At 34.1% G+C, this 27,694-nt stretch overlaps 1 protein-coding gene across 4 annotated transcripts; it reads left to right on the top strand.

Moving 5' to 3' along the window:
* The first annotated feature begins 512 nt into the window (after positions 1 to 512).
* Positions 513 to 24,641, top strand: LOC110668542 (zinc finger CCCH domain-containing protein 37). Of its 4 annotated transcripts, none has more exons than XM_021829849.2 (12): positions 513 to 914; positions 3,605 to 3,852; positions 6,841 to 6,900; positions 7,000 to 7,074; positions 7,161 to 7,229; positions 7,316 to 7,534; positions 15,662 to 15,699; positions 15,789 to 15,835; positions 16,012 to 16,139; positions 21,775 to 21,828; positions 22,112 to 22,249; positions 24,098 to 24,586. In XM_021829849.2, exons 1-12 carry the CDS (start codon positions 572 to 574, stop codon positions 24,263 to 24,265), a joined length of 1,587 nt encoding a protein of 528 aa, XP_021685541.2. In that variant the 5' UTR covers positions 513 to 571; the 3' UTR covers positions 24,266 to 24,586. The 4 variants fall into 4 exon arrangements, with proteins under 4 accessions (XP_021685541.2, XP_021685559.2, XP_021685547.2 ...); XM_021829867.2 differs by lacking the exon at positions 24,098 to 24,586 and adding an exon at positions 23,862 to 24,082; XM_021829855.2 differs by having other exon boundaries at positions 515 to 914; positions 7,167 to 7,229; positions 24,098 to 24,641.
* The last annotated feature ends 3,053 nt before the right edge of the window (positions 24,642 to 27,694 follow it).

Below are 27,694 nucleotides of genomic sequence, written 5' to 3'. Positions count from 1 at the left end.
ATATTGCTTATAGAAAGTATGTGTATAAAATAAATATCTTATTATGCTTTAACAAAATTATCATGTTTTTGTTATGGAGTGTGTGCTATCTTTGTCTTGTGTGTGTTATCTATCAAAAAGGGCTAAAATTGTGCTTTTATATGGTGTTGTGCTATATATTATATTCTGAGTGTCTTAGTATGTAGAAGTTGATTTTTTGAAATATCATATTATTACTTGTAAAATGTGTGTATAGAATATATTGCTTAGAATGCATTGATAAAATTATTATAATTTGTTAAAGAATGTGTGCTGTCATTGCTTAGCATGCATCGATAAAATTACTATAATTTATTTGAGGAATGTGTGCTGTCATTATTTTGTGTGTTTTTGATTAAAAAAAAAGGACTAATTTGTTTCAAATTTAAAATAGATGAATTTAATTATAATTTTTATCAAATTTAGGGTCAAAATTGTAATTTACACATGATATGCACTTCGTATATTAACAGTTTTTTTTTTTTAATAGAAAACTCGTATATTAACAGTTAAACAAAGATCAAATAAATTCTGATTCTCATAGGGTTTCGATATGGCAAATAAACTCTACGGCTATAGTTCGAGCTACGGAGCGGCCCCACCATCATCAGCTGCTGCCGCCGGCTACACTCCCCGTTCCGTTACCGACTCATACCTTCCTGAAACGGTCATGGGCCGGTACCTCGGAGCATTTTCAGATTCGGATCCTTCTAAGTACTCGGTGACCTCTATGTATCTGACCCAGAGCGAAGCCCTCAGGTACTCGGCCGACAGAGGCATTACTTCGGCAGCTGCCTCCGCCTCTTCGCATTTGGCGCCGTGGACTCCACCGCCCGGTGTCGATGTTTCTGCCGCCGTTGAACCCCTCATCGCGGGCATCAAGCGCTCTACTGAAGGTTGCCTTCTTCTCCTTTATTACCTTTGTGACTTTCTGTTTGGTTGCTTGCATAGTTGGATTTAGCTCTCTCATCTTCCAAATAGCAAACGTAACTCAGATTTTGGGTGTTCTGCGATTGCTAAAACTTCAATTTGTCAAAATGTTAATCCTTCAATTCACATAAACAATGCTTTTCTTAAATACACCTTGCATTCTGCTAATAGTCTAAATGGATTAGTAATAAACTAATTTTAACACATTAAGGTATTATTATTAGTGCACAGCTACCAATCATAATTCTTTTGAGTGTTTTGGAAACACTACCAATAAATAACAATGATCTAGCTGGACTGATAATACACCAAGAAAGTCCACATTTAAGGGGTTGGAATTTGGATAATTTTTATTTTTTCATTTATGGGTTAGGAGGACTTGGATGCATGCCTAATTATTTTCGTATTTATAGGCTTGAGGTTTTGTTTTGCAATGCTAGTGTAAGCTTATTCACATATCTTATTATTCACTTTTGTAGTCTATGTTGAAGAGTGGATGTTATATGCAAGTCGAGAGATTTTTTTTTTCCTCTTTTTTCAATCTGAATCACTAAACATGGCATGCATTAATCAGTCAATGTTATCTATTCTTGCATTATCAGTCTAGGTTCTGCTACTATTTTTGGAGTCTGTAGGAGGCTTCTTATATGGTTTTGAGAGATGGAATGGTTAATTCAGTTTTATGTCTATTTCTCTCAAAATCATTCCAGAACCAATTAGCAAAGTTTTAAGGATTAGATCTTATGAGGGCTGTTGAACTTGAAGGATTTGAACTCCTTCCAAACTTTTTCAACCTTTATCGTAGTTTTGTCCTAAATTACTGGATTACATCAATTTTGGTGTAAGAGAAAGGTTGTTAGTTTTAAAGAGCTGTCGTCGTCATAACCAATGGTAACTTGCAGTTTTTGAGACCCTTGAGGAAGGCTGACTGACCAAAGGAGAATATTTAGTGTCCTGATTTCTGTAACAGCCTCTTTCAGTGAGCCACTGGTTTGGAAATAAAAAGGGTTGTGTCACCATCTCAAACTGCCCTGCCTATTTTTTGAAACAACAAAACTAGAAGGAGATTATTTATTGTCTGAAGAACATTAAGGGAAACATACATTGATTGTTGATGCTTTTGAAGGGTTGCAAAGAGCATCAAAAGATTGCGAGACTCAATATTTCGAATGAAAGTGAAAAAAAAAATGCAAAAAGAGAGAATGAAGTTGGAGATCTGTTGCTAAGGATTACCAACACTTTGTTGAATGCTTGAGAATGATAAAAAGGTGGTGAGGTGGTAATGTTCAAGTTTATGCCATCAACTTGCTCAAGAATGTTAAGAATGAGACAAAGAACTCTTTTGAAGTTCCAATGCAAATAGATGTAACTACTGTGTTTTGGTTATTCCAACTAAAATTTAGTGGCATTTTTGAAGTATTGAACTATCAAGATTATTGATCCTTCATCAAACAAAGAAGCTAACATGATGCTTTTTTCTTTCAATGCTGATGGCATTCGTGAATGTGGAGATTTTGCTAATACAGTGCATAATAATTCAACAGAGTTTCTACAACCTTGGGGAGAATTATATAAGCTCTTAATGTTAGGGAAGGCCAGATTCAAGGACTTTGAAATATGGATAACTATTTTATTTCTAGGACAACGATGTCAATGAAGAATCATGGCTGTGATATATCGGTGTGTGGTTTTGTTTTGTGATATAAGTGTATCAGTTGAGTTACTAAATGTAATCTGTAAGCAGTCTCTAGAATATGGTGGTTCAAGAGATATCTGCTAGTTTTTCAATTTGAGTCATTAAATGTGTTATTTAGGTATTAGTCTGTGTTTAGCTTTAAGTTCTGGACTTATTAGTTTAAGTTCTGATCTGAGAGTTCTAAGAGTATATAAGGCCATCTTGTATTTTTCTGAAAGAAAAATAATAATTTGCTTTTGTGCCCTTTTCTCTGAAATCAATTAAGAACCAGTAATCCAATTTTCATGGATTAGATCTTTAATGTCTGCCATTGGAGGTGGACTGACTCCTCCCATACTATTCATCGTTTATTTTACTTTTCTGTTCTAACTTACTGGGCTGGACGAGTTGAGAAGTTTTCCCCCTTCTTTTATCTAGTAATTTTAGTTATCATAAGCTGATACTTCTACCCTGATTGACTGCTTTGCACAAGAGACAGTTGGGCATACACTATATAAGTGTGAACCCTAATATGTCTAAAATCTGCTGTCTCATGTGCTTGCCTGTTGTGAATGCATTACTTGCCATAGTTTTACCTTAGCTAATAGTAATATATTGCAATTTGGTCATATTAAATACTACAATTTTTTTTTTTAACTTCATTTATTATTCCTAAACATTATAAGATGCTTCTCTCTTTAAAATAAGTGAATTTATCTCCATATTGATGTTACCTATATGTCAAATTGATGTTGGAGTTCATCTAAATATATATATGTTTTTATGTGTAGAAAAATATTTAAACTTAGAGGCTTTACAATTATTTCATCCATATTTATTTTAATATAGAGGTGTATATGATATACTCTATTTATTATTTTGTTAATGTATGTTTGTAGTCGAAAATTACCTTTTTAAGCATAGTTATATAGTAACCATATGTTTCCTTTTTCTGTATATACTTCATTACTATGTATATAGTGCTCTATCATCCGACTATTTTCGGTGCCCATAACTCAATTGGGCAAAGTGAAGCTTGGTATTCTACCAACTCTTTAGCAAAGCGTTCTAGATTCGAGAGCGCAAGCAATTTGCCTATATATCCACAGAGACCAGGAGAGAAGGACTGTGCCCACTATATGCTCACACGTACCTGTAAATTTGGAGATAGCTGCAAGTTTGACCATCCTATTTGGGTTCCTGAGGGTGGAATCCCAAATTGGAAAGAGGTGACCATTTATTGTTATCTTTATGTATATGATCATTATATCTTATAAGATATGCTTATATAAAAATTCTATAGATGAATACTATTAACTTATAGCTTAATGATTAAACATTTAAATTGCTTTGAAGGTGATAGATGCCTCTAACTCATGTGATTACTGCTTCAAAAATGCTTTTAGTTTGTCCCATGTTTTGAAAAAATTTGCATCTTAATAACAGTTTCATACTTTTCATGCACATGTTTGATATTTTATGTGCTATAAGTTTTTGTATAGACATGTTTCTGACATTATCCTACTGGAGCATGCTTTATGTGTACCTTTTGAAAATTTCCCTAGTCATTGCGAAACATATGATATTATTATTATTTTTGTCTGCATAATATATTTTCCCTGTGAAATTTGTATTTAAATATTTTAGTTGGGACTAGGTAATTATATTTTGTTTTTCTGTTAATTAAAGGGTATAGTAAAAATATGTAGCTGACAATTGTTGTAAATTAATCTATCCTCTATCTAAGCCTTGGCTATTTCTGCTAGGATTTATAGTAACTTCTGTTATTGAAAATGAAAGGTTTGTGTGAGTGTGTGAAGCAATCTATCTCAATTTGACATTTCTATAATATAGTATTGTTGTAGAATTATGAAAAATGCTAGAAATATTACATATTTCTATTTTCACAAGTATTCCACTATTGATTCTATAAACTTGAAAACAAATAATAATAGCTAAATAACATGTCAGTATTATATGATACATCACCAAATAAATCCTCTCTCCAGGCCTGCTTTTTTGAACCTCCTCTGTCCAATACTTTATGGCCTTGTCAAAAGTCTTATGCTTGTGTCAACTTAATTGTTAAACTTGTGTTGTTCCTGAACTACTCAATTTGAAATTATAGCTTTTACTATAGAAATGACCATATTAGAATTGTACTTTAGTTATGAGTAGCAATTGTGACCAGGCCTTGAAAATTGATTTAATTATTATTTATATGTAAACCACCAAATATATCAATAATGGTGCTTAATTTCTTCACACACCCAACCCCACCAACACCCAACCCTAGCAATTGTGACCAGGCCTTGAAAATTGATTTAATTATTATTTATATGTAAACCACCAAATATATCAATAATGGTGCTTAATTTCTTCACACACCCAACCCCACCAACACCCAACCCTCCCCCCCCCCCCCAATCTCCTCCTCCTCCTCCTCCTTTATAAGTATTTTTGAGCGGCTTTGCCATGATTATTCTCAATGATTAAAGTATAGGGCGAATTTGCCTATTTGGGAAGTATGGGATGTAATTGCAAATTGAGTAAATGTTCAAGCCATTTCAGGTGATTAATCCTTTCGAAATTGTGTGTTGGCAATATTTTCTATTAAAAGCATTGGCAATATCGTTTTCCTGAACAATATAAAGAGTAAGGCAGGTAGCATTTTTGATTATATATTTCAGGCATATTTATTCTCATCGATTGAATCCTGTCTTTGCTCTAATTGTGCTACGTCCAAGGGTACAATTGTTATTATTTATTTTTATAACTGGTACCATTAGTTTGTAAGTTTTGAAACATAAACAGTCAGTTTGTGCAGTTCATTAGTACTTTGCGGAGATATTGGGAATATCCTACCTATAATTTGTGCAAGTAAAATCATTTTGTTATTTACCTTGTGGAGATGTTGGGAACATCCTACTCATAGTTCATGCTTCTGGACAAGACATTACAAAAATCTTCTCGATATGTCTAACGTGTCAGGTGCTACACATATTAGCTGATATAAGCACAAAATTGGCAACTTAAAACTCCCATAAATTTCTTATTAGGCAACTGAGCAATAGATTACTTACATTCGGCATTACGTGCCAAATGGCAATGATCTTGATAAAGAGATTTATTTTGGGGTTTGTCTGTTTATGAACATGTCGATCAAAACCAAGAATGCTGAAGATACCTATTCCTTAATCCCAGGCAAATGGTGTTTGCTGGGTACCCAACTTCTAAACAATCTTTTCTTGTAAGTCACCGTTAGTAGTTTATAAATTTGTTTGCAGTCCTTCAAGGCCCCTGATCCAAATTAATCTGTTGCATAACTTGTACCTTATCAAATATTTAGTCATTTACTCGAGCCAAGAATTTTTTGTACAAATTGTTAGGTACCATGTAGATTCACAAGTGTTGGATTGTTCCAACAATAGAACCCTATATTTGATTTCCTTGAATGTGTTTATGTTTGAAATATTTCAGTTTCCAAAATGACAATAGGATTTCTGTGTCTGAAACTCTGGATCATGGTTCCTCCTAATCTTTATTGGATTGATTTTATAATGCATTAAGTGGTTGGTTGGCTGAACAAATATATTTTATAGGAGCTTGAGTCATTGATTGATTCAGTTACTCTGATGACAGTTTAAATGCTAGGGCACCAAGGTTAAAGTTTTGGTCATGCCATCTATTGCCTTAAAAATTTTCTTCATGGTTTTGTATATCCTTTGGTTTGAAAAATAACCTTGAATTGCTTTTCTTTTTTTCACTTATAAATAACTTTCTAAAAATTCCTTTTGTCTCTCTCTCTCTCTCTCTCTCACTCTCTCTCTCTCTCTCTCACTCTCTCTCTCTCACTCTCTCTCCCATCCTCTCTGTTTTGACTTTTGCTTAACTCTTTATTTAGTTTGTTTCCCCCCTCTCTCTCCCCCTCCCGCCATGCACCCACCCCTGCCCCCTGCCCCGCAACACCCACCACCCCCCCCCCCCCTCCCTTCCTCCTCCTCCTCCTCCTCTCTTAGTTGTCCACTGTGGCTGTGCTATTAACTGATAAACTGATTAACGAAATTGATAAAATCAGCTGAATGATTATTGCTTTAGTTCATAAATGTTGCCCATAGTGCAGGGGATGCAACTTTTGAGCACCCATGACTGTTGCCTTGTTATGATCTATATCATTCTTTTATTTATTTATTTATTTATTGTATTTTTTCTAAAAGGTCCCTCTTGTTGCCACAATTGAATCCCTTCCTGAGAGACTAGGACAGCCTGATTGCCCTGTAAGTAGTGTTTCAAAATATTGCTCTCTATGCTCGTTTCATTAAACTCATTTTAATGCAAAGTGTTTACTGATTTACTGTTGCTCAATCAACTTGTAGTACTTTCTAAAAACTCAAAGGTGCAAGTATGGTTCGAAATGCAAATTTAATCATCCAAATGATAAGTTGGCTACGGTATGTATTATCATCATAAAACTTTTCATGAAAACTGTTCCATGGGTTCTTTCCCGTTAGTTTTAAAGTAGCATGCTTTATTGTAGTTTCAGGATGGTTTGGAAAACACAGATGTTTCTGTGTTACCAGAGAGGCCTTCTGAACCCACATGTGCAGTAAGATGCATCTCCTTTGTTTCTGAAGCCATTAATCAAGTCTCATTAGTAATTTGGTCATGTTGCATATTATGGTATTTAAACAGTTCTATATGAAGACTGGGAAATGCAAGTTTGGAGCAACATGCAAATTCCATCATCCAAAAGATATCCAGATACTATTAGGACAAGAGAATGGTAACACATGGCAGACTGAATCAGCAGTTAACATTGATGAAATAGCTGGACATGTCAATGTGGCTAATGCTTCCATTTCACTCACCCCAGCCTTATTTCATAATTCCAAAGGACTTCCAATTAGACCGGTATGTATTTTTAGTTAATGCTGATCAAATGATTGATGAATCATTGAGGTGTTCCTTGTGCTTTATTTAATTTTTGAAATCAATTCAAGGAGCTTCTATGTTCCTCAAGTAACTATTAGAAAAAGTTAAAGAAAGTGGTACAATCATAGGGCATTATGAGTAGAAGTAACCTTAAAACAAATAGCAATAAATAAAGCAATTATAAAAATAAAAAAATGAAAAAAAGAAGTTGAAGTAGGATAAGTATGGAAATGTAATTGTTCTACCAAAAAGTAATATATAAAAGAAGTTCCAACCTGTTAACAACCATTTTTTTGCTTTGTTTTAAATTGTATTTGTTCTGAGTTGGAATGCTGTTTTCTCCATCCTTTGATACTGTTTTGTTGTAGCCTTAACAAAAATTCATGTCAAAACAACTCCTTTAGTAGGTGTGTGAAATTTTCTCTAACTATAGAGTGCTGAAAACTGTCGGCATGGTTAAGTTGTTTGAGCTGGGGGTTGCCTTCATCAAAATAGCTTAAGCTAATTTGACTTGGCTCTCCCTTGCTATATATTCACTTTCAATTTCTTGTTATTTTTCGATGTGGGACTCCAATACTCCTCCTTCAAGTACAATTGGACTGGATTTAAGTTTTTAGCTTCAGTTGTCACTTGTAATGCATGTGGTGGTCCATCTAGAGTTTCATCTCTTCTTTTTGTTGCTTGGCTCTACAAGTCTAGTTCTTTTTTTTTTTTCTTTTGTTTTTTTATAATTTTTACTAGTCCATGATTCACCTGGGCCTACCTTGCTGCAGCACTGCCCACCATACTTTCTTTTTTGGCTCCCGAATGGTTGCTTGCACTGATACCATGTGAAATTTGCTTTGATTTGGAGCATGCGAATGACTATTGCTTTGATTTGGAGCATGCGAATGACTATCGGTATTGGTTCTTGTATTGGCATTGGGTGACTATTTGCATGATATAGTTGTTTAAGCTCGAAGTTGCCTCCACCAAAATAGCCTAAGCTAATTTGGCTTGGCTCCCCTTTACTACATACTCATTTCAATTTCCTGTTATTTTCTGATCTGGGACTCCAACAGGGTGTAATTGAGCTAATTTGTGTTAATAAGTTCTAAGCTCGTGCTTGACTCAACTAAAAAACTCAAGGCTTTAAACACAACTTGACTGAACTTTATTTTTCCATACTTGAGCTTGGCTTTATTAGATATTCAAGATACTCTAGCTTGACTCAACTCAACTTGATTATCATTATAAATTTAAATAAAAATTTAATTAATTTCTAATTAGAACTCGCAACTTGAATGAGCCCAAGTTTGAGCTCGATTTGGTATTTTATCATATGTATTTAGGGTAAATGGTGAATTTTGTAATTTATCTTTTGCATGCAGTGACGGATCCACCATAAACAATGAGGGATTAATTGACCCTTCTTTTCCTTCTCTTCCTTTTACGTGAACATGTTGATAAGATGGGCTCAATTTCATCATACTAAGTTTTTAAATTTGGAAGTCTTGATACTTGATAACATAGTTATTAAAGGCGCCTCAGACTCCAGGCTCACCAGGCTCCAGTCCTAGGGCCTCTACAGAAGAAAGGCGGGCAACATTCACCAGGCCCTCGCCTTATGCGCTTAGGCGTGCGCTTTGTTCAGGCGCAAGGCTAGAAAGGCGCGCCTTTTTTATTTCTACATTCGGTGACTACTTCCATTGACAAAAAGCACTATCACCAACTCGAAATTTATTGATCTAGAAGTTTTCAAAATTAGTATCGTTGGTGATAATTAGTCACCAAAATCTCATCAAATTAACATACTCAGGATTACAAACCTATCATATTTTCATTTTTAACACTACCACTCATTATCTTTTTTTAAAAAAAAAAAGTTAATACTCCTTTAGTTCTTAAAGGTGAGGGAAATGATGAAAATATTGATTTTGAAGATGAATATTAAGAGAATGAAGGTGTAGAAAAAGATGAAGAAGATATAGCTACTTTATAATTTCTTAACTTTAGTTATGAAAGATTAAAATACTAAGTTTTAATAATTTAGTACTTGAATGCTTATTTGTTATTATTATTTTTAGTTTTATGTTATTTGAAGTTTGATGGAATATTCATATTTATTTATTTATTTATTTTTTGCTCCTCATCTCGCTTAGGCGTGCGCTTTTGCTTTGCGCCTTGCGCCCTTGACGCCTTAGTGCACCTTGAGCCTTTAATAACTATGCTTGATAATTAATTCGAAAGCTTTATTTTTAATATGCATAATTTTTTGTATATTGACCATTGAAATTTTTTTTTTTCTAGATTTGTGAACATCTGCATATATATAATAAAAAATGTAGTTAAAATTATATAAAAAATTAACTAGTCGACTAAGCTTGCAAGTATTCTAGTCATCTTTTAAAATAATGTGATTCATTAAAAGTAATCCTGAAATTTAATGAAAAATGTTAAAAGAATTGTGGATTCAACTGGCTAATTTAAAATCTTAGTAGATCTAAAAGGCTAACAATCCACGCATGTTTTTCCACTTATTATTATTATTATTATTGTTATTATTATTATTATGTGGACATTTAAGTAGCTTGTACTTGCGCATTTTCAAAACACTCTTGAAATAAGAAGGGCAACAATAACAAAAGGCAATAAATCCATTAAATATCTGGATTAACAGAAGGATGCAATATCAAAAAGTAGGGCTAATGAAAAAAAAAAGAAGAAGCTTGGTCCAAGTATCTGTTGTGGGAGTGTGAAAGTAAGTTTTTATTCTTTTTGAACATTCTTTTTTTCAAATCTTGCTGTTATTTTATGAAATTTAATGGTTGTTGTAGAAAGAGATGATTCTCATATATTTCAATTAATCTGTACATGGGTATTTATATACAATTGATTCCTATAATTGTGTTATACTAATTAGGAAGAAATCCTAAATAGGAATACAGAATATACACAGAAATAATATAATGATTGACTTTCCATAACACTCCCCCTCAAGTTGGAGCATAGATGTTAATCATGCCCAACTTGTTACAAATGTAGTCAATCCTAGCTCCATTCAGAGCTTTTGTGAAAATATCTCCTAACTGCTCTCGGTTTTGATATGTCTGTTGAGATGATACATTGTTGAATCTTTTCACGAACAAAGTGACAATCAATCTCAATATGTTTGGTCCGCTCATGAAATACCGGATTAGAAGCAATATGGAGAGCAGCTTGATTATCACACCACAATTTCGCAGGCAGGGGGGTCTTAAAACCTGTCTCATCTAATAATTGAAATATCCACATTACCTCACATATTGATTGTGCCATGGCTCTGTATTCGGATTCAGCAATAGATCCAGAAACTACACTCTGCTTCTTGCTTTTCCAAGACACCAAATTTTCTCTAACAAAAGCGCAATATCCAGTAGTTGACCTCCTATCAACCTTAGATCCAGCCCAGTCGGCATCTGAAAAACATTCAACATTTAAATGCCCATGATTACCATATAACAAACCTCTTCCTGGAGCTCCCTTCAGATAGCACAAGATTTGTCCCAAGGCTTCCCAATGAGCAACAGTTGGGGAAGACATAAACTGACTTACCACACTAACGGCATAAGCAATGTCAAGACGAGTGACAGTAAGGTAGTTCAATTTTCCTACCAATCTCCTGTATCTCTCTGGATCTTCAAACAACTCACTATCCCCTACTTGATTTGTAAATTTGGAGTCATTGGTGCACTACAAGGCTTAGCACCTAATTTTCTGTCTGTCAATAGATCAATGACATATTTTCTTTGAGACAAGAAAATACCCGTCGTACTTCTCAGAACTTCAATACCCACAATATACTTTAATAATCCCAAGTCTTTGGTCCGAACTGGTTTGGAGGAAGGTTTTAAGAGATGAAATACTGCAGAGTCACTCCCGGTGATGATAATGTCATCCACATAGACTACCGGGAGAATTAGACCCGACCTCAGTTGCTTATAAAATACTGAGTGATCACACTTACTCTTTTGCATACCAAATTCCTGTACTGCTTCACTGAATCTCCCAAACCAGGCCCTAGGACTTTGTTTCAAGCCATAAAGAGACTTTCGAAGCCTACAAACTTTACTCAACTCCCCCTGAGCAACAAACCCAGGTGGTTGCTCCATATACACCTTCTCCTGAAGATCACCATGAAGGAAGGCATTCTTGATATCCAATTGGTGCAGGGGCCAATCATATGTAGCTGCTAAAGAGATAAACAAGCGAGCAGTAAGTTTAGCTACGGAGAAAAAGTGTCGAGTAATCAACCCCATATGTCCGAGCATATCCTTTTGCTACAAGGCGTGCTTTTAATCTAGCCACGTAACCATCAGATTTACCTTTCATAAATACCCATTTGCAACCAATAGCTTTCTTACCGGTGGGCAAGGCAACGATTCCCATGTACCATTAGTATCTAAAGCCTCCATTTCCTCTTTCATAGCGAGACACTAGCCAGATGAGACAAAGGCCTCACCAACAGATTAGGGATGGGAATAGAGTCTAAAGAAGTAACAAAACACCGAGAACAAGAAGACAATTGATTATAAGAAACAAAAGAAGAGATAGGGTAAGTACATGAACGTTTACCTTTACGAAGAGCAATGGGTAAGTCTAGATCGGAATCATGATCGGTGAGGTGCAGGATCTCCCAACGAAGTAGCTGGTGGAGGATCTGAGTCAGAATCTCAATCTCTCTGGAATAAACATGAACAACGGGAGGCCGAGTAGGTCTAGAGACGGAAGAAATAGGTGTGAGAGGACTAGACATTGGTTGGACAAGATATATTAAGATATCATCTTCCTCCCCGACTCTCATACAGATGATTGAGAAAAAATGGAGTGGACTCAAAAATGTGACATCTGCGAAACAAGATAACGATTAAGAGTAGGAGAGAAACAATGGTACCCTTTTTGGATGCAGGAGTACCCAAGGAAGACACATTTGAGAGACTTTGGATCCAATTTAGTAACCTGTGACGAACATCACGTACAAAACAAGTACAACAAAAATACGGGGTTCAACGGAAACAAAGATTTTGTAGGGAACAAAGCGGATAAGGAATATCCCCATTAAGGGAGAAGAAGGCATACAATTGATCAAAAACATGCCGTAGAAAGCGCATCTGCCCAAAAGTGTTTAGGAACTTTCATCTGAAAAGAAGAGCACGAGTTAACTCAAGAAGATGCCGATTTTGTCTTTCGGCCACGCCATTTTGGGATGGGGTATCCACACAGGAAGACTGATGAAGAATGCCATTTTGTGTCATATAAGACTGAAATTGTGCTGAAAAATATTCTTTAGCATTGTCACTTCTTAATATGCGCACAGAAATATTAAATTGAGTTTTGATTTCATTACAAAAGGCACAAAAGATAGAAAACAACTCAGAACGATTCTTCATTAAATATAACCAGGTAACACGAGAGTAATCATCAACAAAAGTAACAAAATAACGAAATTCAGTTTTAGAAGTAATGAACAAGGACCCCAAACATCGAATGAACTAACTCAAAAGGGGATGAAGCTGTTTATTGACTCTAGACACGAAGGCAAACGATGATGTTTTGCAACCGACACGACTCACATTCTAGTACTGATAAAGACTGAAACTGAGGACACAACTTCTTCACGGTAGACAAAGAAGGATGACCCAATCTACAATGAGCTTCAAGAGGTGTTAAGGTACTGGAGCAAACAAGCGATCGCGGTACATGATTTTCCAGAATGTAGAGACCACCTGACTCACGTCCTCTACCAATAATCTGCTTCGTCGTAAGATCCTGAAACAAACACTGATAAAAAAAAAAAGGAAATAGAACAATTTAAGGTACGAGTAAGTTTACTAATGTAAAGTAGATTAAAGAGAAATTTGGTAGACACAAAGCAGATGACAAAGAAATTGTGAAGTCGGATTCGCGATTCGAACCCATGACACAAGAAGTAGAACCATCACTAAAGTAATGAGGAAGTGGGATTAGTGAAAAGTAGATAGAAGACTAGAATTATCTGTCATGTGATGCTGCACCGTAATCAATAACCCATTTGGATGAGGAAGACACAAGGCATGTAGTGGATTTACTCGACTCGTGATCGCGATGATAGGGAACCGTAGGCTTTAGTGATGCACGACTTTGGGAAAGCGTGCAAAATCCTCTGCGGATACCAAAACAGTTTTCTCAGAGGAAGATACTGTAGAATCCTCTGCTACTATATTTGCCATCTGTGATTGCTGATTTTTCCTCTGAAGTTGCGGACAATTATATTTTGTATGGCCAGGCTCATGACAATAATAACAAATGACTCCTCTTGAGTCCTGATTAGAACTAGCCTCTCCATTACGCTGATTATTTCTGTTGCCTGTAATTCCTCCTCCTCTACTTCCTCTTCTATTACCCTGTTGTCCATTTGGATTACGGCTAATAAGAGCACTCTTGTGTTTGTGAAGATTGGGTACTCTCTGCAGAAGGACCCGTGTGAATGTTTCATGCAAAGAGGAAATCTCGTAATCGAAAGAATCGAGATTTAGCGATCTCATACTCAAGGAAGGCACAAGAAAACTCATAATAGCCGATTGCTCGTTGGGCTCTTTGAACTTTCACATCAGAACTAAAAGGCAACAATACATTAAGTTCCTCATATACCCGTTTAAAATCCATAAAATAAGCCGTGAGAGACTTATTCTCTTTCTCAGCACGGTAGAATGCCTTACAAACATCATAAATACGGGAGATATTCCCTTTACCAGAATACAGAAAATCTAAGTAATCCATCAATTCCTTAACAAATTCACAGTGATTAATTAAACTAATTACCTCACTGTGAATCGAGTTCCGAAACTGCAAAAATAACCGAGCATCCTCCCTTAGCCAAGTTTGTTGTGTATCATCAGTAGGTGGATCTTTAGTAAGGTGATCATCCTTATCAATGCTACGCAAATAGACCCTAACAGTCTTACTCCACTCCAGATAATTCGAACCATTAAGTTTGTGTTCCGTGATCTTAGTCATCATCGGAATCACATCAGAAATAACATTCTTATTGTCTGCCATTTGTTGAGACAAAGAAAACTAACCGAAACGCTAATCCAAAATGCTGACAGCAACAAAATAATCCAAAATCACAAATCAAGCAAATACCGAAATAGGATCTGAGAGCCAAACCTCAGAAGTCCTTTAATGGTGTACTGGATCAGGCAACAGCACACAGTGGTGGAATGAGGGGATTGAGGCGACACTGGCAATGTTGATCGGAGACGAAACGGCCGGTCGGCAGTCAAGGTCTTTCCTGAGCTGGGTGGTGAGAACAAATAATCACCCTAGATAGATGACCTGCTCTGGTACCATGTAGAAAGAGATGATTCTCATATATTTCAATTAATCTGTACATGGGTATTTATATACAATTGATTCCTATAATTGTGTTATACTAATTAGGAAGAAATCCTAAATAAGAAATCCTAAATAGGAATACAAAATACAGAATATACACAGAAATAATATAATGATTGACTTTCCATAACAGTTGTTAAATATTATAATAATTCAAAATACTAGCCAGTTAGTCTTTTTCCTGTCCTATGAATAAAAAGATTGTTTACATCAACACTTGTGGTGCTTTGCCTTGTACAGTTGTATGTACTATGTAATAGACATGGAGAAAAGAATAGACTATGATTGATATTTTGGCCAAAGCTTGCATTTTATGGTTTATTAACCCTTTGTACGATCCTCCCATCTACTTCACCAGGCTGATTGTTTAGCTCCCAGTTCTTTCTAAACTAGCTTCTTTATTGTTTCTTTTAATTTTTTTTTTAATCTGTTTTGGAAATTTGATTTATTTGATGTTACACATTAATTTCTATTTGTCTGTAGAGCCGGAGATTCTTTTGGTTGCTTGATGTATGGTTGGTTATTCTCCCCTTGTAATTTTTTTTCTTTTTTTTAAATAGATTTTTCTTTTGGTGGGGAGGGGTTTGATAGGTGGGTGGAACTTTTCTGCTTTGTATTACTGGTTGACTTATTCCTTTTCTTTCATTTATTATAATAGATTCAATGTCTCAACCTTAATATCTTCGATAACTGGTCATTTAATTGTTACAGGGTGAAGTGGATTGTCCATTCTACTTGAAAACTGGCAGGTGTGCATTTGACTATTTTTGCAGAATTTTTTTTTATAAACTAATAAAAATAACCTAGGAGTTTATTTATTTATTTATTTTTCCAACAGTTGCAAGTATGGTGCCACTTGTCGTTATAATCATCCTCATAGGAATGGTATGCGCACTCTGATGCTTTTTGTTTGAGACTTGACATTCTGAATTCTATTGTCTTCAGAACTCATCCTTCAACACTTGTGCTTCAAATTTTATTGCTTATGTCCTCCTTGCCCTTCTATCCATTGTTTGATTTTTACAACCTTTTAGACGAGTATAATTGCTGATATTTTGCAGCAATCAATCCACCTGCTGCTGCTATAGGGCATTCCATTGTAGCCACTCCTGCAGCTAATCTGAACATTGGGGTTGTTCCAGCTGCCTCAATTTTTCAAACTCTTGACCCTAGATTGGCTCATTCAACGGTAAATAAGACATCATAAGAATATACCTTTTTCAATTGGTTCTGTTTCTTTGAAAGAACCATATTTCTTGTGTGAATGTATGTGTGTGCAATACACAGTGTGCACTATGCATGTGTGGGTGCTGGTGAATATATGAGTCAACAGGAATAAGAACCATAACAAGTGGTTGGGGATGGGGAGGGAGGTCAGGGGCTATTGTTGAGGGCATTTAGCTTAAAGTTCATGAATTATGATTGCAGTTAAAAGGGTGTTCTTTCGCATGTATTCTCATATTTTAGCGAGAAAAGTAGCCTCAAGTGAGGCTAACGTGGTAGGGGATGGTGTTTGGCGTAAAGTTAACGATGACGGTTACCTTGCAATAATAACTGTTGTGTGCTTGACAGCTTTTTGGCTTCTATTCGCTTAACAAAAGGGTAAATTACTATTTTGTCTCTAATTTTTGCCATTATTAATACTTTTGTTCATTTATTTTGGAAAATAGATTATTACCAATATGTCTCTTAAGATTTGGTTCCTTTTAATAAATTGGCCCTCTGTCCATTTTTCCATTTCTTTGATAATTTAAAATGGTTTATAGAGAAGCCAGCCCCTAGCTCTTTTCATGTCTTTGTAGGATCAGGAGCAATGTGCAATTCTTCCAGCGCTTGTGCTATATAATAGATTCTTAGGGGTAGAAATCATGAAAGCACTGATGGTTTATTGTCATAGAATGCTTCTCTGCCATGGACAAGAAGCTCACGTTTGATTCCTGGCTATACACGATTTTTTTTTCTTCTTTTTCCTTTTGGAGGCCCCCCCCCTTTTTTTTTTTTTTTCAATCCCTACCATCCTGTTTTGCCAAGTTTGTTTTCTACGTTCAATTTAAAATTTTTCAGAAAGAAAATGTGTAATTTTAGTTTAAAATATGTCGTCTTGGCCCAATTTCCTTTTTTTTTTTGGTGTTTTTTTTTTCTAGTTTGTTATATAATTTATCTAATGACTTCAATTTGTTTCATTAAATATATGACAAATAAATTGTTATTTTATGGATGATCAATTGCAATTTTTTTTCTTTTTTCCTTATGTATTTTCTTTAATTGAGCCTTTTTTATTTTTTCCTATAAAAATATGTAATTTAAAAAATTACTATATGATAGAAATATATTAATTATTTTGATTGATATTTAAAAATACTTTGAAGAGGTCAGTGGTCAATGACAATAGTTGAATTTAAAGAGCAGGTCTTTAGTTTCCTACCATTGTTTTACAAAATACTCATTTAGGTTTAATTTAAAACTTCTAAAAAAAGTTTCTAATTATATTTTAGTTAATACCATTAATTTATTTTAGTAAATAATATATGAAACATCTGATTTGTTAATCTTAAAAGAATCACTGATAGTATTTAACTCTTTATAGTAGTCTATACAACACCTAACACCTTCACCTTATTCAATTTATTCCTACATATATATATATAATTTAAAATTTCTCAATAAAGATTTCCAATTTCATTTTAGTTAATTAACTTTAATTTATTTTATTAAATATATGGTGCATATAATTTTTTAATTTTTACTTTTTATAGCCTTGCATATCTAACACCTTCACCTTATTATACAATTTATTCCTACGGAACTTCATTAGTTAAATGAAATCAATTGTGCACACACACGTCTACATGTCTCTGTGTGCGTTATTTGAAATTTCACAAAATAAGTCTTTTGGTTTCATTTAATTATTTTATTTATTTTATTAAATATATGGCACATAATTTATTAATTTTAAAGAAATTAGTTATTTTATTTAAATCTTTATAGTCTGCACACACCTAACACCTTATATAATTTATTCCTATATTAGATTAATTACTTATAACGAAATCATTTGCATATATACATATGTAGTCCTTAACAATATGTATATTATTAAATATGCTTTCTAGCTAGTCCTTAATTTAATGATTTTTTAGGTATAATTTTAGGGATCATGAGGCAATTTATTGCATTTATGACAAAGCTGTTAAGAAAAGATAGTATTAGGTTGTATATAGTCCATGCATACATTATAAGCATAGTTGCATATAAATATTTATAATTAATTATATTGAAATTGTATAACTATCTAAAAAATCATTGAAGAACATGTATATAAAATTGATTATTGTTTTGGTTCTTTGATTTGGTTATTAATAAAGAACTAGAATTGTACGAAAACAATAAAATAAATTCTGTTTAGTCCTATAGTAATGGTTCTTTTTTGATTTTGATTCTTTTTATTTGAGAGAACCAAGAATGTTGTACACCCCTATTGACAATATCCCAAGTACTATAGCAAGAGAAGAAAGGGTAGCAACAATAAAAGTGAGAGAAAAAAAGAAGAGAGAGAGAGAGTAGTTGTTTATAGTGGTGTAAATGAGCCAAATTGCTTATGAGCCGCTTAAGCCGTGCTTTAACCTAATTTTCAGGCTTGTTTAATAAATGAGCCAAGTTTGAGCTCATTAATACTTGACTCAATTGGCTTCCCAAGCTGACTCATTTATAGGCTCATGAGTAAAATCATAGAACATGCTTATGGGAAGGCTCATTGAATAAGCTCGTGAAGTATCTCATTTACAAGCTTGTTAGCTTAGTAAATTCATTGAAATTTGGATAATTTATTTTAACTATTATATTTCATAATGTTGTAAATAATTAATTTGATTTATTACTATTATGTGATATATTAGTAATTATTATTTAAAATTATAGTATAATTAAATTATTTAAAATATAGTATAATTAAATTATTTAAAATATAGTTTTAAAATTATAGTATAATTAAAGTACTATAGCATGATTTTTAATTATAGCTAAATTTCACAACCTACATATGCTCACCAAATTAACAGCAAATTAACAAGAATAAAAAGTAGAAGTAACAAGAAATTAACAACAAACTAACAATTAACAATACACAACTAATTAACAAGAATAAAAAGTAAAACTAACTAGAAATTAACAACATATAAATTAAACAACAAATACACAACTAATTAATAAGAATAAAAAGTAAAAGTAATAAGAAATTAACAAATTAACAATGCCCATATAAATTAATCAACAAATTAACAATTAATTAACAAGAACAAAAGGTACAAGTAACAAGAAATTAACAAATTAACAACAAATTAATAATACCCATATAAATTAACAACACTCATACAACACTCATACAACATAATTCAAGAAGAGAGGAGGAGAGAAAAAGAAGAAAAAAAAAAGTAAAAAGAAAAAAAATGTGCAAAATGATACTTCTGTGTTGAGACAAGAATAGATTAGAGGAGGAGAGAGAGAGAGACCCGATTGTTGAGAGAAAGGAGCTGCTGTGAGTGTTTCTCTTTTGCATGAGGTCTGTGAGTGTTTCTTGTGAGGTAGGCTAGTAGGGTTTCAATTTTATGTAGGGTTAGAAACAATTAAAAAGGAAAAGAAAAAAAAAATTGCCATTTCTTCACAGAGGCGTCACCTTAGAGCCTCTCGCCTGTGTCGCTGGGGCGCTCGCCTACTCAATGCCAATCCAGGCAGTGCTAGACCAGGCGTAGAGGGTCGCGTCGCCTTGCCTCGCCTGGCACCTCGCCTTGTCGTCTTGCTGTGCCTTTAATAACACTGTCATACATCCATCTTAACCTGCTATACTCATTTTGTGGTTATATTGTATCTTATATACTCAATAATCACTCTTATACAACATATCTGGTCTAACCATAGTCTTATAGGACTTTAGAACTTACCTTTCACTTTGTTATGAATCTTACGGTCGCATATCACATTCATTGTACTTCTCCATTTCATTCTCCTTGTATTAATCCTACGAGTTACATCCTCATCCAAGGTTCTGTTTGTTTGTATGCCTTTAGGTACTAAAAGTCCATCCAAACGAACCTCATCTTCATTCCTTCTATGAGAGCTAAACTCACATATATCTCGACTTATTTTTACTTTAGCTTAAAACCCTTGCTCTCAAGAGTCCTTCATAACTTGAAACTTTTGATTAACTCTTTTACTAGTTTCATTTGCTAAGATAATATCATTTGCAAATAACATGCACCATAGGACATCATATTGAATATGATTGCTCAACTCATTCATAAGTAAGGTAAACATGTAGGAATTCAAAGTCGATCCTTGATGTAAACCCACTGTCATGGAAACTCGTACATATCCCCTTCCATTGTTCTTACACTTGTGACCGCCTCCTATACATGTGTTTAATCACATTTATATACTTGATATTAACTCCTTCCTACTCTAGCATCCACCAAAGAACATTTCTTGATACTCTATCATATGCCTTTTCTAGGTCAATGCCATGTGGAGATCCCTTTTCCTCTATTTATATATTTTCATTATTCTTCTTACTAAAAAGATAGGTTCTGTTGTTGATTTATCAGGCATAAAGTCAAACTGGTTCTCCAATACCTTAGTAGTGTCGCTAAGTTTGCACTTAATTAGTCTTTTTCATAGTTTCATTGTGTGATTCATCAGTTTAATACCATTGTAAGGCTAAATTTGGTAAAATTAAAAGGATTGGTTAAACTTAAAAAAAAAATGCTTAAAGGATTTTTTTTTAATGAAAGGATTGGTTTTAAGCATTTTTCTAATGACAATAAAAAATCCTAAGTAGTACAAAACCCAAAGTTTCTTTAATAGAAAATCTAAAAAAAAAAAAGCTTAAATTTCATACTGAAGAATGAAATTAAATGATACTTAAATCTAATTTGATTTGACTACATCAAGCTAGAAGACTAGAAGGTATGACCTTTAATGGTTCACATGTACTACATGTTCTTTTCCCTTCAATATGTTTGTGGAATTCCAAGAAACACTTTCCTGGTCTGAAAACATGAATTCAATTTGAAGAAAACAATACAGTTTGTCCTTTTATCAGGAAACATTTCCATCAATCAACTTTCCCGTGTGGCAAATACTAGTGTTAAGATTTAAGAATTAGAAGCAGGAGGAAGAGAAGAGAAGGAAAATAACTCAAGAGGCTACAGCTTTCTTCTTTTGCCAATCTATAAAATAGAAGAATAAATATTTGTATACAAATCTCCTATTTTTAATTAGAAATATAAATTCCACCTATTTAGGAACATAAATCATACACTAAATAGGAATATATTAAATATAAATATTGACTTTTCATTGCACTCCCCCTTGAGTTGGAGCTTGGAATCTCATCAATTCCAACAGCTAGAAAAATACAAAAAGTGTTTTTCGTGAAAATATTTTCTGCAAAATGAATGGACGTATTCCATTCAAACTAAGTCTAGTTTTCAGTTTATATATGAATTTGTTAATTAATGATATTCATTCAACAAGAGTTATTCTAAACTGTTATCATCATTGTGAAATGTTAATGAAACTGTTTTTACTTTATAAGATTCTTGTTGTTAACATTTGGTTCATGTTTACTCAGCATTTTTATGTCTGGCTTCACAAATTTTCTGCCTGATGGCTTGTGTTCATTTGTTTATTACTTTCTAGAGCTATAGCTTTTAGTAACACAACTAACATGTTACTTAAGAGCTTTCGCTTGGCATTGTGGCACTAACTCAAACTAAAATTCATCGTTTTGCTTTAGTACCTATGCATTTTCATTTGCTTGCTTATTGCAGCTAGGAGTGGGACCCACTGTCTACCCTCAACGACCTGGACAGACAGAATGTGATGTGTGCTTTCATACTTTACTTTTAACATATTATTTTCATTATTGGAACTTGGGAATTTCATTGATGAGTATTTTGCAAAATATTTTGTGTAAAACTCTCTTTTGACTCATGTTTGGTGGCAGTTTTTGTCTTTCTTGTAGAGAGTTCAAAAAAATTTTCCCTCTTTGTTTGAATACAGAATTACAGATTCATTTCATTGTTTGTTGGGATAAGTTGTTTCATTGATTCATGACATCCTCAATGATATGGTTTTTTTTTTTTCACTTATACTTTTTTTTTTTAGTACTATATGAAGACTGGCGAGTGTAAGTTTGGCGAAAGATGCAGGTTCCATCACCCAATTGATAGGTCTGCATCAACAGCAAAGCAAGCTCAAGAGCAAACAGTTAAGCTCACTCTGGCAGGATTACCTAGGAGAGAGGTATGAATTAGTGCTGTGCCCTTAAAAATTCATATGCATACCTTGTTTCATAGTGAGGTGGAATCAATTTGTGTGAGAAATAATGTATTTTTTTCTGTCTTTCGGTGGGAGGATGCTGGCAATGTAAATAATCGAAACCCTTTTGTTTAAGGTTTTTTTTTATTTTTTATTTTTTTATTTGATTTTTTATCATAGCCAAGTGAGTTTAGAATTTATGCACTTTAAGATCGCATAAACATCAGTAAGTTACTAATTGTAAGTTAGAACTTACATTTTGGTAGTTTGTGGTTTTTTTTTCAATTTTAGGTTGAAGAGTGAGTGGGGAGTTAACGATTTAAGCTAGGCTATTAGGAAAGCAAGTTGACCCAAATGAGTTGAATAAATGCAGTTCTTTGTGGAAAAATTGTTCATTGGCTAACCTGTTACTGTACTATCTCTTTTTGCCTTGCTAGTAAGTATGCGTTTGGTATGAGAGTAACAAAGCACAGGTGAAAGGTTTGAGTAATATTTAAGGGAATAATAGTTGAGGGAGTAAAGGCCATACTTATTACTAAGGTGCCAAGGAGTCCTGAAGCACAGGTGCAAGGCATTGCTCCTGCGCGAGATGAGGCGCAAAAGTAAAAAATTTAAAAAATCCATAAAAGTTAAATATTGTGATGCTTTTTTTTTTTTTTTTTTTTTTTTCTTTGGCATATATCTTGAATTTGATTTGTTGGTTTGAGTTTAAGTGGTAGTCTTTTTTGCCATTGAAAGTGCTTGCTAAAGATGGAAATAAAGAAGGCATGCCTTTCTAGAACCTTGTGCCTAGAATAAAGGCACACACCTAGGCGATAAGGCGCTAGGGTTCGAGCTTGGTAAGCCTGGTGAGCCTGGTGCGCTTCTTTAATAACTATGGTGAAGACAAAAACAACAACTAAGCCTTGAGATTGCCGTTTAGCTCTGTTAGACACTAGATCTGCTTCAATAGCCAAAACTTGGAAATCTTATGGTACAACTTCTCTCCACGTCATTTTAAGCCTCTTCTTTTTCCTCCTCACTCATTTCCCTACTAACTGACCACACTTCTATATCGGGACATTTGATTCTCTGCTTTGTACCAGACCAAACCATCTTAAACAATTCTCTTTCATTTTATCTTCAATGTGTACTAGTTAAGGGAGTAAAGAATTAGGTTAACAATTAAGTGTGTTTGGTAAGAAGTTGGAGTGCGGTGAAAGTTAAATAAAAATAGTAAAAATAAATAGTCAATAATAATTGTAAAATAATACATATTTAAAAGTTTAAGGTGGACTTTTAACCCTCTTCCAAACTTTGCCTAATATGAAATTGAGGATGTACTGTTTGGATCAATTTAGCATGTGAATCATTCAACTATTTACATGTGTTTATGACTCAAATTGATTGAATAAATGAATTTCTGTGGAAAAATTGTTCATTTGTTAGCCAGTACTGTCTCTATTTAACACACTACCATGGAGAATTTCCTGTTTGGAGAATTTTAGCATGTGAACCATTTAACTAATTTGCATGAGTTTATTAGGTGTCTTCATTTTTTTAAAAATATAAGAAACATTTTGCAAATGCTTTTTTAATTTTTACTATATCTGTGCAGCCACACTGCCATGGTGATTGTATCTATGTGGTCTTAACAATTCAACATTTGACCAGTCGTTGTCATTATTCTCTTTGTTTCTGTGACATGAAAGACTCCTGAAAAGCAGGACCAGATCTGACCCTGTTACATCCCCTCTCCCTGATCAGCCCAAGGGTTTTTGCCTCCTTTTATATGTGCATATGCAATAGCTTTGAAAGTATATTATATAAAGATCGGGCGATACCTTTTGACAGGGTGCTGTTCACTGCCCATATTACATGAAGACCAGCACGTGCAAATATGGTGCAACGTGCAAATTTGACCACCCACCTCCTGGAGAAGTCATGACTATTGCAGCATCACACAGAACATCCACTTCTACTGGTGTAGATGTGAGTGGGGCTGAAGCTGGAACTCCCTAATGCAGTAGCAGTGAGGCCATAAGCATGGATGAAAGGAATGTACCGAGTCATTTTTGGCCTTTGTTTAATTAAAAAAAAAAAAAAACTGATTTTCTTATGGGATTTAGCAGAATACAGGTCAGGTATGTCTAATCAGCGCAATGAATGTAATTCATGTGCACTGAACGGGACACTGGAGAAACTCTGCAGTTTGTATCCTTATTTTCTTTTAAGCAGGTTGAATATCGTCTGTTGTAATTAGCTTCTTTTTATGTCAGGCCACATTTGCTGTATTGGGTTGTAGACTTTTTGCTTAAATATGATCTTGCATTCCTCCCATAAGGGTTGTGTTTTCCTCCGGTTAATTAAGGGGTATTTACCGACTTTCAAACTTCAAGTAATGCTGTAGCTAAGCCATGAAGCCACAATAATGGTTGGTTTGCTGGAACTGTGGGTTTCAATGAATGAAAAGCAGGACTTAATGGGAGGTAGATTCTGCTTTCTTGAGGCATTCACTTTAATTCTTGCTGTTCAATTAAGTTTGGATAATGATGTAAAGCCAACTCCGTTGCCTTACAATGATACCTTTTTAAAGGGAAAGCGTGAAGCTCATATTTTGTGGTTCTGTGCTTTCGCAATTTTAGTCTTGTGATTTTTCGTGATAAAGCACTATCTTACGATTAACGGCGACACGCTGGAAAAAAAAGTCGGAAAAATGAAGTCAGCATTTTAAAAACTACCTTCGCCTTTTTCTCTTCTTTCAAATTCAAAGGGTTTTTTTTTTTTTTAATTATTTTTTTATAATACGGGATTTATTGTTCACTCTCTTGATTACGTAGTACTTGAAATTTACTAGTGGGAATGAGAGATTTTGTTGTCAAGTACTGAATCACTAATTGGGTTTAGGATTTGTATAATTTGATTGTTAGATTTCAAATTTGAGTGCAAGGATGCACTTAATGGTGTTGGGAAAGCATATTTTGGTTAGCCAGTTTCTTCGCATGTGAAATTTCCATTTAGTCATTTTAGTTGTAAATATGCATCCTCCGTTTTAAGCATGCTCTATCACAAGTGAGCATCTTGTTTACTTCTATGATAATTTCATTGTAAATGTGTTACATGTATATATGTAGTGAGTAATTGTGTATTTCGCAGGAAAATGTATCAATAGGTCAATTTGACTCTCCATTACAACGGACAATGGCGATAAGAACCTCAAATGGTGTATATGATGGCATTATGAGGAATAAAGATAATGTTGACATTAATTATCTTTCTCAATTTTAGTTGTTAGGGTATGGGAATGATTTAGAACATAAATCAAGGTGTAGGATATGGTTTAAGATAGCTAGTTTGCATTGGGGGTGGGAGCTACGAAGAGATGTTTAATGGTTAAAGTGTCTCAATAATGCTTCTATGTTAATGAACAATTATTTGGTGATGAATATCAAATAGAGGTTAAGGGAGATGATGGTTCTGAGGTAAGGGTTGAGGTCCAATCTAGTTTGTCTATTGAGGATGACTAGCTGAAGGGAGTGTGCATGATGATTGGAGTGTTGGTATTGAAAATAATAAGCATGATAAAGAGTTTATAGATGTATCTAAAATTCCATAGGCAGTTGAAGAAGGATTTTATCACTGAACATAGGTGTGATTTTATGAAGATTCAAATGATAGTGACTATGTTAATCAGGATGAGAATGATACTAATGATTCAACAAATAACGAAGGTGAACCTAGCTTGTTGTATGAAGATTTTGAAGGGTCTAATAATAATATTTTCAGTGGGCAGACTGCTGGAAGGATGAGGGAAAATAACAGAACAAGTAAGGTTAATGAGTAGAATGCTGGGGCAATTGGTGTAGCTGATGGACCTAATGACAGATGACAATCAAATGCATGAATTTAATGAATCTCATGTAGATGATGAATTGCACAATATGCAAGGTTCAGATGAAGTGTGAGATGAACACTTTTTAGACTTTAATGATGCCATTGGAATGCAAGACCCTTAATTGTGCAAGGGTATGAAGTTAATAACTGTTTCCTTGTTCAAAAAGGCTTTGAGGGAGTGGGCCATTAGAAGGGGATTTGCATATATTCTTAACAAAAACACTTATTCTAGGGTGAGTGTTATTTGTAAGGACATATGTGGCTTTCAAGTGCATGCTTCTTTATTGAGAGACGATTAAACTTTCAAACCAGAACATCCATGCCCTAGGAATTTTCATAATTCATTGTTCAGTACCAAGTATATTAGTGACAAATATTTGGATGATTTCAAAGACAATCCCAATTGGGATGCAGCTACAATGCAAATGAAGATACCAATAGGGTTGGGAATTGAAGTTTCATTAGAAAAATGTTATAGAGCCAAATGGGAAGCCTAGAAAAAAAATAAGGGAGATTTAAAATAGCAATATAGAAGATTGTGGGACCGTGTAGCTGCTATTAATCCACGAAGTTCGATGAAACTAGAGATGGAATTGACAACCTTTTAACAAAAGAAACACTTGATGGAGGGGATGAAGGTGATATTACCAGGAGCATACCAAAGAAGGTTACCATGTTTCATTATATGTACGTGAGACTGGCTGCACATAAATTGGGTTATTTCTCTAAACTTAAACCAACAATAGGATTGGATGGTTGTCACTTGAAGACACATCTAGGAGGGCAACTACTATGTTCAATGAGTGGGGATGGCAATGAGAACATGTTTCTAATGCCATTGCTTGTGTTGATATTGAATACAAGGATTTGGTTTCTAAATTTGTTGTTAAAAGGCTTTGGCATGCCAATGGAGACTGGTTGAGTGTTCATGTGAAATTAGCAAAAGGTAAGTCAATTTTAAACCAAGATGCTTGTATGTATGTGTGTTAAATTGTCAATTTCAATTTACTTATATATATGTTATATATTGTTAAGGGATTGCAAACGGCCTTTTGATAGTTGATCCCAAGTGTTGAACATAAATATTGTGTGAAACACTTATATGAGAATTGGACAATTATTCAAAGGAGCATCATATTAGAAATGGTTGTGGAGAAAAGCTGGGGTAGGCACAAAGAAGACATGAGAGTATCAAATGGCAAAATTCAAGGTTAAGGAGGCTTATGAATGGTTGATGAATCATAACCCTAATACTGGCACCTTGTCACACTTTTCATACCATGGAAAATCAGATGCCCTACATAATAATATAATTGAGTCCTTTAAAACATACATAAAGCCTACTGGAGAAATGTCTATTCCAAGCATGCTTGAATGAATCAAAAGAAAGCTAATAAAGAGATTCTATGTCAAATACAGTGGAATATTTAAATATAGGGTAGATATATGCCCTAGCATTCAAGATGAAATGGAGAAGAGAAAATTGTAAGCAAGAGATTGCTTTTGTACCCTAGTTAGTGAACTGAGATTTGAGGTTGATTACTATGATACCATAAA

The sequence above is a fragment of the Hevea brasiliensis genome, chromosome 4 (genome assembly GCF_030052815.1).
Source record: "Hevea brasiliensis isolate MT/VB/25A 57/8 chromosome 4, ASM3005281v1, whole genome shotgun sequence".
Classification (NCBI taxonomy): Eukaryota; Viridiplantae; Streptophyta; class Magnoliopsida; order Malpighiales; family Euphorbiaceae; genus Hevea; species Hevea brasiliensis.
The sequence above is the reverse complement of the archived record's forward strand: the minus strand, read 5'-3'. Positions and strand labels throughout refer to the sequence as shown.